The sequence below is a fragment of the Odontesthes bonariensis genome, chromosome 5 (genome assembly GCF_027942865.1).
Source record: "Odontesthes bonariensis isolate fOdoBon6 chromosome 5, fOdoBon6.hap1, whole genome shotgun sequence".
In the NCBI taxonomy this organism is placed as follows: Eukaryota; Metazoa; Chordata; class Actinopteri; order Atheriniformes; family Atherinopsidae; genus Odontesthes; species Odontesthes bonariensis.
The window spans coordinates 13,963,765-13,979,577 of NC_134510.1; the positions used below are offsets into that span (position 1 = coordinate 13,963,765).

At 39.6% G+C, this 15,813-nt stretch overlaps 1 protein-coding gene across 1 annotated transcript in view; it reads left to right on the forward strand.

The window, feature by feature from the left end:
• LOC142380565 (uncharacterized) overlaps positions 1 to 15,813 on the forward strand; it is an 87,154-nt gene that overhangs the window by 1,577 nt on the left and 69,764 nt on the right. Inside the window, exons 3-5 of the mRNA XM_075466477.1 lie at positions 966 to 1,058; positions 1,478 to 1,694; positions 1,787 to 1,863. Of these exons, the coding sequence (XP_075322592.1) occupies positions 966 to 1,058; positions 1,478 to 1,694; positions 1,787 to 1,863 (387 nt within the window). The remainder of the gene's footprint in view (positions 1 to 965; positions 1,059 to 1,477; positions 1,695 to 1,786; positions 1,864 to 15,813) is intronic.

The following is a 15,813-nucleotide window of genomic DNA, read 5'->3' on the forward strand; positions in this document are numbered from 1 at the left end:
GACATCGCACTTTTATATTAACCCCCCCAGTTTATGAACATTTTACTCAGCAGCTACTGCCCGACAGTTATGAAAATGAAATAATTAATATTGTAATATCAGCAAAATAATAAAGTCAGAGAATCGAGCAGAGCTGCACCGGCCTGCTTTAACTTATCAACATTCTAATATAAATACCATAAAATCGACTATTTTTCTCTCGTTTTTCTTGCACGCGGTTGTGAATGAAAAAAAGGGTGAAAACACTGTGGCCACAAAGAAACACGTTAACCCTTTACTTTTCAAATAGCTTCTCCCCCTCCTTTTTCATACAAGTGTCCTGAGGTATCTTGGAGGGGAAAAGAGACAAAGGATTGCGACGCAGTGACACATAAGGACACAACTCGCTGTTTTTATTTTTTTTAACGAGCTTGCGTTGCTCTTTATCAAATAAATCCTGCAAATATTGTTTCTGAGATACATTTTCATGTATCTCAGAAACAGTTTTACTGTTATGATGGATCCTCAGATTTTTCTTCTTCTTCTTCTTCTTCTTCTTCTCTGTTGGAGCCTTCCACCTCTCCCTCCCTCTGTCTGACTTGTCTGTTCCCCCTCATATGAGAGACAAATCTGTTGACAACAAGGTCGTCCTGCGAGCAAACTTTCTTCTTTCTCTTCTTCTCCCTCCATCACCCCCTTCGGAAGTCATGTCCAAAAGCCTGTTATTATCTGGTATTAATAGATGCAGCCCCCAGGAAGACAAAATCAGCTATTGATAATTGCAAGGAGTATACGGCAGCTACTGTATCGATCGGCGTGTCCTCCACTCCCCTGGTACCGCGAGATAAGGAGACACACTCTTTAGAGCAATATAATTTCTTTTGACCTATCTGCTTGCTACAGACTTATGATGAATAGCCACAGTGGCTGAAGTCCTTTATCACCAAAGTTACCCCCTTGATATAATATTGATTCTTTATAACTAGCTCGCCACACAAAAATCAAACTGTCCACTTGGCCATCATCATCATCAATATCATCACAAAGGCGGAGGAACGAAGATCCCCGCACCTCTGTGGGTGAGCCTATACAATCTCCTCTGTAGGCCTAATCTTTATTTTGCTGATGATGAAAGGGAAGGGGAAACGAGGCAAGGTGCCATTTAAGACCAGGTGCTATTTAATCCGGTGTAGACTACACACACGTACAGAGAGAGAAGGGGGGGGGGGGGATTCAGGGTGGGTTGCCAAACAGCAAAAGTGATTCACAGGGAAAGTGATTCATTTCGCCCAGCATGAAAATGTAATATATTCTGCTTACATACAATTTGTTTTATACACCATAATATGACAGCATGGGAAAATTAAGATGGATCTGGATTAACTAAAGAGCAGGAGTCGCGGGGGAAAAGTAAAAATAAACGCCTGTTTTATGATAGCGCGGATACCGGATGCGCCTCAGAGGTATCCTTTAACCTTAAAGCTGTTTGGCTGCATAGCTGGAGCCCCACAGAGGCTGTTAGAGCGAGGCCAGTCGCGCCTCACCCAGAGAGGGGCGAGCACCGCTGCTGGTGGAGTGGAGGTGGAGTGGAGGGGGAGGGAGGGAGGGAGGGAGGGAGAGAAGGAACGTGCAATCACCCAAACAACCGTTTTTTCTCTTCTTCTTCTTCTTCTTTTTTTTTACGCATTTCACCCCCTCTGGATCTGTGTGGCAAGGTAAGGAAAAGGCTACTCGGCTTGGCCCTCTCTGCATCATAAAGTGCATCGGCAGACTTCTAAACAGCTCCTTTCCTCTCCTCTCCTCTCAGTCTGCAGCCTGCCGCCAGGCGGTCTTTCACTGCGGATACCGCGAGGGGAGGCCGGGCAGCGAGGAAGACTCCGGGAGGTAAATAAAGTTTGAATTCATTCCTCTTTTTCTTTTCTTTTTGTATATCGCTGTGCATCCGTGTACAGTGAGAGTAGGTAGAGTGCTTTAGCTTTAAACATAGCAGTCCATTATATATTTGAAAAGCAAGTATCGCATGCCATGGTGTTACGCGCGCGTCCTTTGGTTTGGAAATGCGTTTGATAAGACAGCTGAAGCAGTGCAGCTTGAAGAAGAAAAAAAAAAAACGGCACCTTGCGTCAGCGTCCAATCAGAGGTCTTTGCGGCGCCGCAACTGGTGCCAAGACGCCTTTACACACACCACAGTCTACTGTAGCAGCCTATGGCGCACTCCCCAGGCTTCATCTGCACCAATCACACACAAGCTGGAACTTTTTGTTTCTCTTATTGCACGAACCCAATATCAATGGCTCAGACTATAACATCAGGCCAGTGGATTATTTCTATTTATTCACATTGTTTGATTGACTGAATATGCCACTGTATAATCCTGACTGTTGCAACTAGAATTTAACTAATTGAACTTGATGTTTCCTGATGAAATCTTTCCAGTATTAAATGTAAGCTATACTTACTATACTATACATTTTTTTTGGTCACCTTAATAGTATATTTTAATATTTCTTAAATCACCATATTAATATTTCTGTTCTGCAATTACATTAATCACATGTGGCAATCCATCTCTACAGTATTGCCAACATTATAGTGAGTTGTTTGGGGTTCTAATTTCAAAAACTCATTATTTAAAAATGAAAAATAGAATCATTGGAGTTGTGTGTTTTCTTTAGATATTCAGCTTTAACAGCTTTAAAAAAAAAAAAGAACTGTTTTTTTTATAGTATTGAAACCCTTTAAAAAGTGAAGTGTTGTTAAATCAGTTTGAGCAGAAACCACTCAAACTGCTATGAGACACTTAAATGAGCTCTAGCTGCTTGTCGGAATGTCACCATATAACTGTTTTTTTTTTCCTTTGTGATGTATCCAGCTTTGCTCTGTGCACATCAATTAGTTAAATATGTAGAACACACACAAACGCACACACACACAATTTGATACATAACTGTGGACATCATGCATTAGTAATGACTATTGTAGCTGGGGCTCTATACTAAGTGGTAACTGGCTGCGATCCTGCACTGACAGTGGAGTGTTTTACTCTCACACGGAACCCAGAATCAGCAATTAGGGGACATTTGAGTCTGTCTGAGTGAACTCAAACCTGAATTTTAAGTTATCATATCAGGTCCTGCTCGTTTCAATTCAGCTGTGGCAGCTCAAGATAAAAAGTGACAGGCAGCTTGTACCTGAGATGAGTAAAATTTGATCTGACTGGTTCAATTGAGCTTAATTGAAATGAATTGAATCAGCCCATTTCTTCTGCTACTGTAATTAAATTAGTCGCCGGGGCGTAATTGGACATCGAGTTGGCACTTGAGAAGAGATGACAAAATGCTCATTGCTGCCATCGAAGGACTGTGTGTCAAATTCAGTGTTAAAGGCAGCGCAGCAAATGGTGTCTGACACAGGGACGAGGCTGCTGCTCCTCAAGAAGAGACTGCAAACAAAACACACTCAGATTGTGTGTCACATTGAAATGTTGCCACGTGCAACGGGAAGGAAGGCAAACATGTCATCAAAGCAAAGTAAGAGTGAAAATATTCACATTGCTGTAAAAAAAAAATAATAAAAAAATAGGAGACCTCAGTTACTCTTTTCAGAGTACAAAGAGTCTAAATCTCTGAAGAAAACTCCAAAACAGAAACTGTTGTAGCACTGGCGGCTCTTAAAGATTTTTGAAAGAAAGGATAAACTACTTCATCAATGCCTGAAAAACCCTAGAGACCATGAATATGATAATTAAAGAATGAATAATTGATGCTCGCTAAATAAAATTCTGTCTGTCAGAGGCAAATAAAACAATAATTTCAAATTAAACTGCAGTACCTTCAGACAAATCATATCAGTTTAAGCCTCTTAGGTAGAGATTTATGTAGGAACATTATTACTTTAGTCACGGGCCCTGTATCAAACGTCTGTCATATAAACTTGCTCCACCATTGAAGAGGGGAAGAGGTTTTATGGCACACAGGCTTTGGTCATTTCTGGCTCTAATGCTATTTCCAAGAACAATGAGCAGAAAAGGGTAAAGCTGCACTGATGACACTTAATCTCATTGGAATTCCTTGTCAGGTTTGACCTTGGAAAGATATTAGCCACTCGACAAGTGACTCTGGACGTACGTGTGTTTGTGTGTGTGAGAGAAGGGAGGGCTGCTTGTGTGTGTCCGTTTGCAGAAAAGGGATTGCAAGTTGCTATTCGTACGTTTGTTCGTGGCTCTGTGTTTTCTAATGGGCACAAGACCAAATTCACCTTTTCAATTCTAGCTTTTTTTTTAAAAAGTAATTTTTATTTGAAAATATTGTTTTTTGCCCCCCAAATAGCTGCATTTGTAAAGAGGTGGAGCAGTCTTGATGTGCAGCAAGTAGTGGGGGTAGAGAGAGAGGCAGGGCTGCAAGGGATCTGTGGCCCAGCGATATGTGTGCCACAGAGTCTGTTCAATAGAGACCCCTTGAATTTTTAAACAGCATCAGTTACTTCATACTGTCATTGTTTTGGCACCATTTGCCGTGGTTAATCCTGGTAAGTGCACATCCACACTGTCTTACAGTGTAGAGGTGTGCGCTTCTGGTTGCGTGTGCCAAGAGATGGGACGGTGCATCATGATTCAAAGCTAATGGAAGTTAGCATACAGGTAAATGTAGGGCAAACGTCTCCCCCTGCGTAACTGTTGCAGTGATTCGTTTGCCAGTAGAGGTGCGAGTTTGTGTGCACGGGTGGGATTCTGGTGCAAACATTTGTGTGAGAGAAGAGGCAGAAGCCAAAAGAAAAAGACACAAAATGTTGCTTATGTAGGAAGACGTGAGACGAGATGTTTTCTTCCATTCACGCAACACCATCCTCTGTTCTGTGGCTTCGGCTGTTCTTGTAACAAACGTGAATGCAACACGAACAATGAGGTCAGTTGTTAAAGGCCTTTGAGCTTTAAAAGCAGCAATTAGAGTTAAAGTGATACCAGCCATTAGGAACCAGTGTTGAAGCTGAGGCGGTGTAAAAACAGACTCAAATTTGTTTTATTTAGATATCAACAAAATTAGTTTTGTTGATATCTAAATATAACAAAATTCTCACTTTTTTTTAGGATTCAGCGAGATAAATATTTAACCGTACTACAGGTCTGCAGGGCTCATTTTAACTCCAGAGGAAAATTAGATTCCAAGAAAATAAGCCACTATGTTTGGCTGGGACAAAAAATAACTGTAATATATAACAGAAATTATTGTGTCATGTTGAAATCCTGATATAAATAAAACTCAGCACTGATTGCTTGGTCCTGAAATCATTAACAAAGTTAGTCACATCTAAGTTGAACCATGTCCCACTTCTGTTAAATTTTCTTGCAAAGCTATCCATTTCTTTTTAAGTAATCATAATACACAGATCATATAACCTCCTTAATAAGAAACGGGTAGCAACATGCACACAGATTTGAAAACAAACACAAAAGTGCCCGGCTAACTGGATTATTTTGGGGATTTTCTCTGACACATGCATTCAATGTGACTAAAAAAAAACAGGACGCACTTTCCCAGAAAAATTTAGTGTGAAGTATGACCAGCATGACGGGAAATTATTGTGAGAACAATATTGCTTCTCAGAGCAACTAAGCAGTTTGAGAAGAAGAAAGCAAAAGTCATGATTGCTGTTGGGGGGATTTTACATTCTTCAGCTTACAGTACTGGATGCAGCGGTATGTCAACAGACATTCAGCCTTTCTCTTTCTCCCGCCGCCTCTGTCTCTGGGGAGAAATATTTGCACAAGGAACCCTTTTTTGTGTAGTTTCTATAGTCTTCCATCTTTGTCCCCACACTGACTTATTTACGGTTGCCCGCTAATGAGCTATACGGTCTTTTGTAGTGAGAGACAGCATGTGTAAACATTTAGATTTTTCCCCTCAGCTACAAGGAGCGATCCACCAAATTAAAAGGCACAAAGTGAAATGAAATCACAGAGCAACCCAACACCTGATCAAATACAAGGTTACCCATGCGATGTTTTGTGTTTTGCCGTGTTAATGCCCTGTGTTGCGATCAGTCTGGCGTGCTTTTTGGAGGACTGCCAGCCAGTGGAGGAAGAGCACCTATTTGGTGGAGAGGTAATTGCTACACAGTAGTCTCTGATTGCCAGGATCTTTCACTGGGAACATCCACGGCTCCCTTTTCACTCGCACCAACAGCCTGATTACAAATCATCTTATTGATTTGATGAGTGCAAGATGTTTGCTAATAACTGTTCTCATACCATCTGTTAATCTTTGTTGTGATTAAAGAGGTAATCCCAATACCCATTATTCCCAATGACAAGAGTGGGGATCGTTCTTTGACACAAGCTTTAGTCCCTCGCAGGCCAGGCAAGTCTGAAAGGAGGGCTCAGGGGGAGGGGGCACAGTACCAAGGATATCAGTAATCTCCGAATGCAATTGAGAAATCTGCTCCAGCCTCAACATAGCAAACATGATACAGACTAAAAGAAAAAAGAATTACACCGTTGCTAAAAATCCATTACCTCGTATAATCACGCAAAATGATTTTTCTTAAATATGATAATAAATCACAGGCTGGATCAATAGCGGGCAGACCAACTGCAATGCCCTGATAAGGTATCAATCAATATTTAGTATTTAGATTTTAATTAATACCTCAGTGGGGATTGGAGCCTGCTTACACTGAGAGAAATATAAGCTGTGATAAAAATGGAGCAAAATAAAGAAACTGATAAAAACAGTCCTCTTTGCATTCCACAGCTGCTACTGATTTCTGTCATTGATCAGTCAATTGCTTAGCTGTGATTAAGGACCCTTCAAAATCAAGCTTTGTGTGTGTTTTATGTGTGCGCATCGGTGTGTGATTGAGTGTGCAATGCATAGGAGCTTTATGGCTGTGTGTGTTTACATGGGAACAAACTCATCGATCACGCTCCGTATAAGGCTGAGCTAAGCTTCAGATGTACCTGCTGCAAACTGTGCATGCAGACAATCTCTGACCAGCATCATACACAGGATTCAGTCTAAAATGAAAATAAGTGCTTGCTTGTTTAGTTGATTTTAGAAATGAGTATTATCTTTTGGAAAACATAAAAGGAAAAAAAATCACAGTTTTTTCACAGACAACACATGTCATCATTTTCCATACTTTAAAACTGTACTCAACCCTCTCATATTGATACTAGTGGTCACAGCTTGCTTGAATACACTGGCTTCGAGTGGTTTAATAACTGCTTCCTTAAGCTGCTTTGCAGCGTACAGTAAAGATCTGCAATTAATTTGCTGTTGTGCAACCCTTACAGAAACACTTTGGGAAACAGTTTCAGAGCGATACACTAAGGCCATTGCTTCTCAAATGTGCACAAGATGACCCTTCTGTAATCTTTTCTTAAAGTATTAAGCTGTAAACACAGGACTTACAAGCGCTTTTCAACTGGACTGGAGTCTTATCGTATTTCCATTGGACGTCTTTTGCTTTATAAAGAGATGATAAAAGATAAATATGGAAACAGAAGGCCAGAGTTTGACAGGATCGGCATGGCTAATACAATAATAAGACATTGATAAATAGGATTCAGTGTTAATCCGCTGAGCTAGTGCATTTGACTTGTAATCTGTTGACGTGTGTCTTTCTAAGCTCCCTGCCCAGTTTAGTTTAAAAAAGAAAAGCACAAAAAATATGTTGTTTATTTGATTGAGCTTTGAGCTAAATCAGTGAGGACAAAAGTAATTATAGTGTGAGTGCCTATACATGGCACGAATTGGTCTAATTAACGGCCCATTTTACAGTATTTTTTGTCAGGAAACCTCATCCTGGTTCTGGTTTGAACATGGGTGTTATGTTGCAGCAAACATGCCATTTGAAGATGAGACAGAACTGTGCAGGCTTTTGGCGGAAAGCCTTGTAGGTTCCTGGTCCCTGTGATGTGAGCTAACAGGACATGTGCATGTTGCTCTGGGTTACGGTTGGATTTAAGTGTCTCAAGGCTGTCTGCTGTCTAACTCGGGTCAACAGGATATTAGGTCACAGCGAGCGACGGTTCAAGTGGATGGTGTTTCTTTTAAGCTGATCCCTGACACACACATGCAGTGTCACATTGGCGCACACAGTACGGGCGCACATAAAAATGCATTGGGGGTCAGTTTAATCAGCCTTGGTGTCAGCTGGGAGGCTGTCCCACATAATATTCATCATGAACCCAATCACTGAAAAGATTAATAGTTGTTACCATTAAGTCTGATGGAAGGACATGAAGTTTTGAATGAGTTAATTGGTTTGGGACAGAAATTTTGGGATGGGAAATGAAGTTTTCAGATGTTGGGCTTGAAAATGATGAGGCAGTTAGAGTTTGCATCGTTGAATCGCTTTGTCGACTCATTTTGGAGATCCTGCCGCTAACGAACAATTCAGTGAATGCACACGGGGTAACACAAATGTAATACACAGCCATCAAATTGCAGTTATCAGTGTTGAGCTTAGTTCTGCGATAAAGCTCACACACCATGAGACTAAACTGGATTGGGCAATCCATATTAATCCCTTCTTACAGTAAGTTGGACAATGTGCCAGGGGGGCAGTGTGTGGGGGGATGGCATGGGCCAAGCATAAGCAGAGTGAGTCAGCTGCTGCAGGAATTACGGTAATTGAATTAGTGTATGTGTGGCCGCACACATTTCTAACAGTCAAGGTGACAGCATGTATTGCACTGCATGTAAAGGCACGTAAACACTCAGAGAATGTTAATGTGCTGAATTATAACCTTAATTGTAAGACATTATAAGATCACCTCAATTTAGATGAAGATACCAACTTTGTTACACTTTGCTTGAATTTGTTAGGAAAATTAGTTGTGTCAGCACGATGGAAAACAGGCAGTTATGACAGTGGCAGCAGCTAAAAGGAGCAAAAGGAAGATTATAAAAAGCAAATGCAGGAGTGGGAAGGGAGCAACAGGCTAATTTTATGAGGATTTATAGTCTTGACTTTAAGGAACATAAGCTTATTAGCAAGACCTTTGCTCTCAGAGTAAGTCTACCTGTTGTCTTGGCTCATAGCTTGTGATTAACCTACATAACATATAACCCAATTAGAACTGAAATGATGAGATAGTAGGAGTGGCACTATTTGAAGTAACAATGCCACCGTTACCAACCATGCAGCTCCTCTGGGCGCTGTGATTTTTATAATCTATGTGCTGTGTAATACAAACCTTTGCTTATAATACCTATATAATACCTATCATTTACTGTTTTAATTCACTGCTCACAATAATTCTGTTTACAAAAACTGTCTGAATCTATTTTTGGGGGATGGTGGGGGGTGATAATAAGAGATAATTCTAATGTTTATAGTCTGGCACCTAAGAAATGACAAGAAGCAACGAGCTTGTGTGCATAGTGAGGGATTTAGCAGCTATAGAGATTAACATATCAGGGCTGACGGACACCAAAACATTGGTAAAATACTTCCATTCAGCGGTGTGAAATAGCTCATCTCCAAATGAGTTACTTTGTATCTGCTGAATGTAAAAAAACAAACAAAAAAAAACCTCTTGCTAACATATTTTTCTAATTAGTTACATGGAGATAATAAGTCATTTTTGGTTAATGAGAATATTGACCTCCAACCACTTGATCCTTTCCCTGCAAGCATGAAGGAAAAAACTGGATTAGATTGCTCTAAATGTAACACAGTGGAACTGGTAGCTTCGACAAAAAGAAAAGAAGCTCAAAAATTGTCGTTTTTTTAGAATTGCAAAGAAGAGGATGAGGATGATAGATTATTAACTCTCAGTCCACAGGAGCGAGTGAGTTTGCTCTCACTTGTAAATGGTTATAAGTTTAACAGGTCAAAGCACATGATTAGGGTAATTATTAATAAGCAAGTTTTGCTTTACATGTTACTAAATACTTAGTTAGTGTTAGCCTCACATAATACTGGCTCATTTGTTGGTATATGACAGTGTCCTTCATATTTGAGCCACAAGTTGTAACATGAAACATAAATAGGTATGTAAGGCATATAGACTTTGTGGCGATGTGTAGGTAAAAAACAACTTTTGTTCATATTTTTAGTTTGTAGAAAATAAGATAAAATAAGAAAAAACTTTATTAGTCCAACAGTGGGGAAATTCACATTGTTGCTGCATGAGATACATTATAGCTGGGAATAAACAAAATAGCAGGGCAATAGGCAATAGAGAATAGAAACATAAAATGGTTTATTTATTTTTCCAGGTGACATAGGATGCTGTATACTCCCACAAACATGCCATAAACATATAAAACATGTTAACTACACTCACCGTTGTAAAACGTCGGCCGGAAGCTGTTTTTGTTGCACATTTGACTTTTCATCTCCGTCTGGGTCTGACTGAAGCTCAACTAAATAAGGCTGAATCTCTCCCTTGCTTCCCTTTAGGCCATATTCATGCTGTATGAGGACCAATGTGGGCTTTGAATGTGCAGAGTTGACGGAAACTGTCCTCCTCCCAAATGCGAACCCGTGGGTTGTTTGCTTATCCAGGCCGGAATGACCTATGATAACGTTCAAAGAATATGTCACTTGTTGCGGTTGTGAGAGCATCTAAATATAAATAGCAAAAATGGTTTTCATGTAGATGAGGGTTGTGTTTAAAACAGAATGCATTTTAAGTGATGTGATTGCTCAAAATCAATGAGCAAAGTGACAAAAGTTCTTTAGTAAAGTGTTGTGGCATTATTAGCTGAACGTAAGTCAGAGGTGAGAAAACAGTTGTCATGCATTGGTCTAAAACATATAAATGTTTGGAAATGCTGCACGTGACTGTGCCGTCCAAATGGGCCATTGTTAGGATTTTGTGGCTTCTGAAAGGCAAGACTTCAGAAGGATGTTCAGAATTTTTTAAGTAAGTGAGAAAGATGACTTGCTTTTACTTCTTATGTGGGATGTTCAACAAAGTACCAAATCCTAACGTGTGGCATACTTTAAAAAGTGTCTAGACAGGGACTATAAAATGTCCACAAAATGTACTGGAATTGATGTCCTTTTTAAAACAGTCCTATGATACCACAACATGCCTCTACGTGGAGCAGTTTTTTAGGCTGGCATCTTGTTCACATTTTATACCACAGCCTAGTAAAAAAAAAAAAAAAGATAAATGTATTTCCTAACTAATTTTTCCACTTGCAAGATATAGTTGTTGCATTTAGAAGAATCGATGCAAAAATACAACTGTTTCCCTCCATAAATCTTTGGGTAGCAGCAGTTATATTGTTGCATTATGTTTTTATGTTACAGTTAACATAAGTAATATAAAACAAAGAATGACACTAATAGAAAAGCCATGAAAACCAATCAAGTGGAAATATTGAAATAATGCCGTAGCAGAGAATGGAGATGGTGGGTGGAGGGGGATGATGGACAGTTGTGGAGACAGGGTTGTTAGTTTATGTAGGCGGCGGGCTGAGTCGACTGGAAAATTTTGATCACTTTAATTTACTATATACAGCGTTGCTTCTCCCCCTGTCCAGCACTTTTATCAAGCCCTGTGAGCCCGTATTGATTTTTTTATTTTCTGCCCAGGATAAGAAGACAGAGAGTTAGGGAGCTCTGGTGAATGGAGAACTTTCCTCAGATTGCTGCTATTCTCCAGCTTATTGCATCCTGTCGTTTGTAGTTTCAGATGATGTCCAGTACGCCACGGCTGCTCCAGCCAATAAACTAGGTGACTAACAATGGAAGAGGTCCAGGAATGAAGAGAGGAAGACAGGCCAACCACCACACCACACACAGATAGAATACAAGGGCGGAAGAGGACATTTTATAGCCAGAAGTTGCCACGTTGAAAAACAATTAAAGCTGTTTTTACGTGTTTGCACTGTAATGATTATATTTAGCCACATTAGCTTTTTTTTTATTCCCATTCCCATTTATTTCCCATTTTGTAAATATATTTGTATTCATTCATATTCAAGCACAACGAGAGAAGGATACTCTTTAGACTTTATACTCTTAAATTAGAATATTACTAATTTATCTTTTTATAAATCTATATTATCAAACTTTAATTGTAAAGCAATCATTGTTTCATTTTTGTTTTTGTTTTTTTTCAGTGTAGCTTTTTGTCCTCAAACAACTCAGAACAGTACAATGCTTTTTTTTATTATCTTTTTTTGCTCTGCTTTGCTTCTTACTCATTCCCACACCGTCCTTTCATAGAGTAATCATGTTAGAATTCAAATTGTGGCACTGAAGGCAAGAATACTATTTAACATTTTTGTAAAATCTTGTTACCGGTTCATGTGCGTTTCCCTGAGCAAAATTAATTATCACCTTTGCCCCTAAGAAAATGCAATTAAAAAGTAAAGATAATGTTTTTTTTGTTCTCCACCATGAAATGGGACATTGGTTATGTCTGCAAATCATTACTTTTTAAAGAAATAAATAAAAACATATCATCTGTGCATCAGGCAAATTGTTGCATGCAATGTTTTATTTATTTTTTCTTTTGGTACTTCGGTTTCTTTCTTGTGTGTGTGTGAATTAGCATTTTTTTTAATGTTAGGATGAGATGGGTGTATTTATGTGTGTGTTTGCATGCGTTCGTGTGCTCAAGAGAGGCGGGGGTGGGAGGACGAGAACGAGAGAGATTAGTGACAGTCTGATAAAAGATGTCTCCAAAACCCTAATTAAAATTGAATACCCCAGCGAATGCAAAGCAACATGCAATCTGCAGGTATTTCATTTAGAGCAACTATCTCAGTGAGAGGCTGTTTTTTTATGTCTTTCTTCATTGCTCACAAATAGCTATCCCCCTTCCGTTTTATTTTTCACACTTCCACATCTGCTGCTGTCTTTGTCAAACCTCACAAGTTTGCCCTTCTCTCCCTCGCTTGATGTCAGACACGGTGAGAAAATAAACTCAAACCCAGGCACCTGTAGTATGTCCCCCTTTTTTTCCCCCCATCCAAATCACTTTCAAGGCTCAGCTCATTAGATGACTAACATAAAGAGCCTCTAATGAATCTGTGAGCTCAGCATCAAGTTGTTTCTTGAATACAAAAGCAGGCTTGAAAATAAGATCAAACGTAACTTTATTTCTTCACAGTTGCTGTGATCATTGCTCTGCCATTTCCCGCAGAAAGTACGAAACATGAACATTTTTTGCAGTAGAAATAAACTCAATTCATGAATAAACAAAATGTCAAAATGCAATTTTAAGAATTATTGTTTCATTCACCCATCTAATCTTGTGCTTCTTTTAGAACACTTGTTCTGCTTCTTGTCTTGGATCCTGAGATTAAAAGAGACAAAAAAAGTGTCCTCACAGCCTCCGATTCCTCCCATTGTCATCTTGTTACATCATTAAACTTCGGCTCATCCTCTGTCCTTGGTCTGCAAATATCCCTTGGAGTTTTGTGAGTAAAACGAGAAGAGCGATTGCACTGTAAAGCGGAAAAGCATGTTTGAGATCTGACCTGTGTTGTGGCTGCAGTGGCACTTTCACTTCCTACTGTCTGGGCTCAGACTGCCGGCCATGTGATCTCACTTCAGAGGAATCTACACACACACGCACGCACACACACTTCAGTCATTGCCATCAGCAACTGGTGGCTTGTTGTTTAACCACCACTTTACATGACTCAGTTAATACTGTTACATTACTCTGGCAACAAAGCAGGCCAATGTTAGTCCCACTATCGGATATCAGCAAGTTGTTTCATCGATGTACATTTTTGCTTTTTTGGCTTAATTTCATTTGGCAGCTAATATTTTCAAGGTTTAGTGTGTTTTATTTTGCGTCTTAAATCCCTGCATCATACAAAGATGTTTGGTCATGGAACTTCTCATATGAAATGATCATTTTGCTTTACAGTGGAGCCAGAAGTTGTAACAGCCACTCAAAAGAGGAGCCAATTCTTAATATCTAATTTAACGAATGAACCCATAGCTGATAGAATTTAGTGCAAAAATAGGTTGAATAAAATGAAAACAGACAATAAAAAAACGTTTCATGAAATTCAGTCTGAAATTATATTTCAATCTACTTTCTAAAAGGAGGAACATCTCAAAATGGGGTAGAAGAGGAGGATTGAATAATTTCTAATGCAGGATTCACTAGCTCATTTCGTCATGAAAAAACTTACTGGTTTTAAGCTCTAAAAAAAGAGTCAGAACAAACACAAATGCTGTTGCCAGCCTGAGCGCAAAAAGACTCCATGGTTTTCAAAAAAAAAACCATGCTGCTCAAACACAACTCAAAGCTCACACCTATAATCATTTTTACTTGGCTGCCTGCTGAAAATCCAGAGGAAATTGCTCTGCTTTAAGCTGCCGTTTAGTCATAAGGATATGGTCAATTTGGTACACAGCCAAAGCCATGCCCCTGAGTCATTTTACTGTATGTATTTATTGTTATCCATTCCCAGAACACTGGTTGAATCATACAGCAAGTAAACAATCTCCAGCTCAGAGAGTTTCAAATGGTGAGCAATGAACATGTGTCTTGAGTATATGCTTGCGTTGCCTTAACCACACGAAGGTGCCTTTCATTAACTTCCTCGTTTTCCACGTGTACTGTTATCAACTTCTCTGATGATAATTTGTGATGTGAAGCATCGATTCCTGTCATCATTAGAGGGTGTAATAAAGAGGAGTGTGCCTTGACAGTTTTGTTATATCTTCCAGGAGTGACAGTCCCATGTGTTAAAGACATGTTTACTTCACTCTGGGATCAATAAATGCTGTGAGCCAGCATGAGAGAGTATCGGCGCTTACCATTGTTATTGATGCACAATGTATCACATTATGAATGAAATATAGGTAGAAGGAAGCTGCTCACCAGATCAAGTAGTCCTCACAGATCAATGAAGAGTATGAACATTAATATAGTGCTGCTACCTCTCTAATCTGTTTATCCCAGGTACTTTTTTTTCTTTTTTTTTCCCCCCTCAGGCTGAGCACTGATGCACATAATCGTGCTTCTGTGTGAAATTTGAGAATTAGATTTGCTTGTTGGTGTTACAGTCCAATATCAGTCATTGAAAGGATTCTTTTCACTCCTTCGACCAAACGTCTCTCATTTTAGGCACCGACAGACGTTAGAACTGGGCTTCTTATGAGATTTATAAGTTAGTGCCATGACAGAAACTCCACTTTTCATTCACAGGGTCAGCAATGTGTGTGAGTGCGTGTGTGTGACAACAATTTTGAACTTGAGAGTGAGGGTGAAATAGGCTTTGCGGCATCGGGAAATGTTCTTTCTTCATGTGATTTCCCTGTTTACTCCCCTGCTGAAGTGTAGCTGACTTCATTCAGCACCTTATATTAACCCTCACATGAGCTTGACTCCATTTTTGTAGAAGTAATCTTTTTTTTCTCTTAAAACTTACAGTGTTTTCGACACAAAACAAATCTTACTCTGCAGCATGAATATGACAGTTGTGCCTGGTTATCATCCTAACCACATCCAGTTGACCACATATGTATAAAGTGAACTCATAAACCTAATTTCCTATTACTCACGTAAGGCCTAAACTTTACTGTAAGAGCTTCTAATGCAATATATATAACAGGCATGTTGTCATCCAGCTGACCCTTGAAGTGGCCTGATGAAGGGCAGGAGGAGGAGGAGGATGAGGGTTGGACGGGAAACTTGGGCCAAGGTCAAGACAGCTAATTTGTTTCCTGCGTCTCCTGCCGTCCCTGAGAGGCAGACCACACAAGACCCCCATACATGGGGGTCTTTGATGTGGCTAAGGGGGCATAACATGGGGTTGAGGTCATGTCACGTAGGAAGAAATAATCATAGCTTTTTGTTTTATCTTTATAACTTTTAAATTAATAAGTGTACAAAAAATGTTA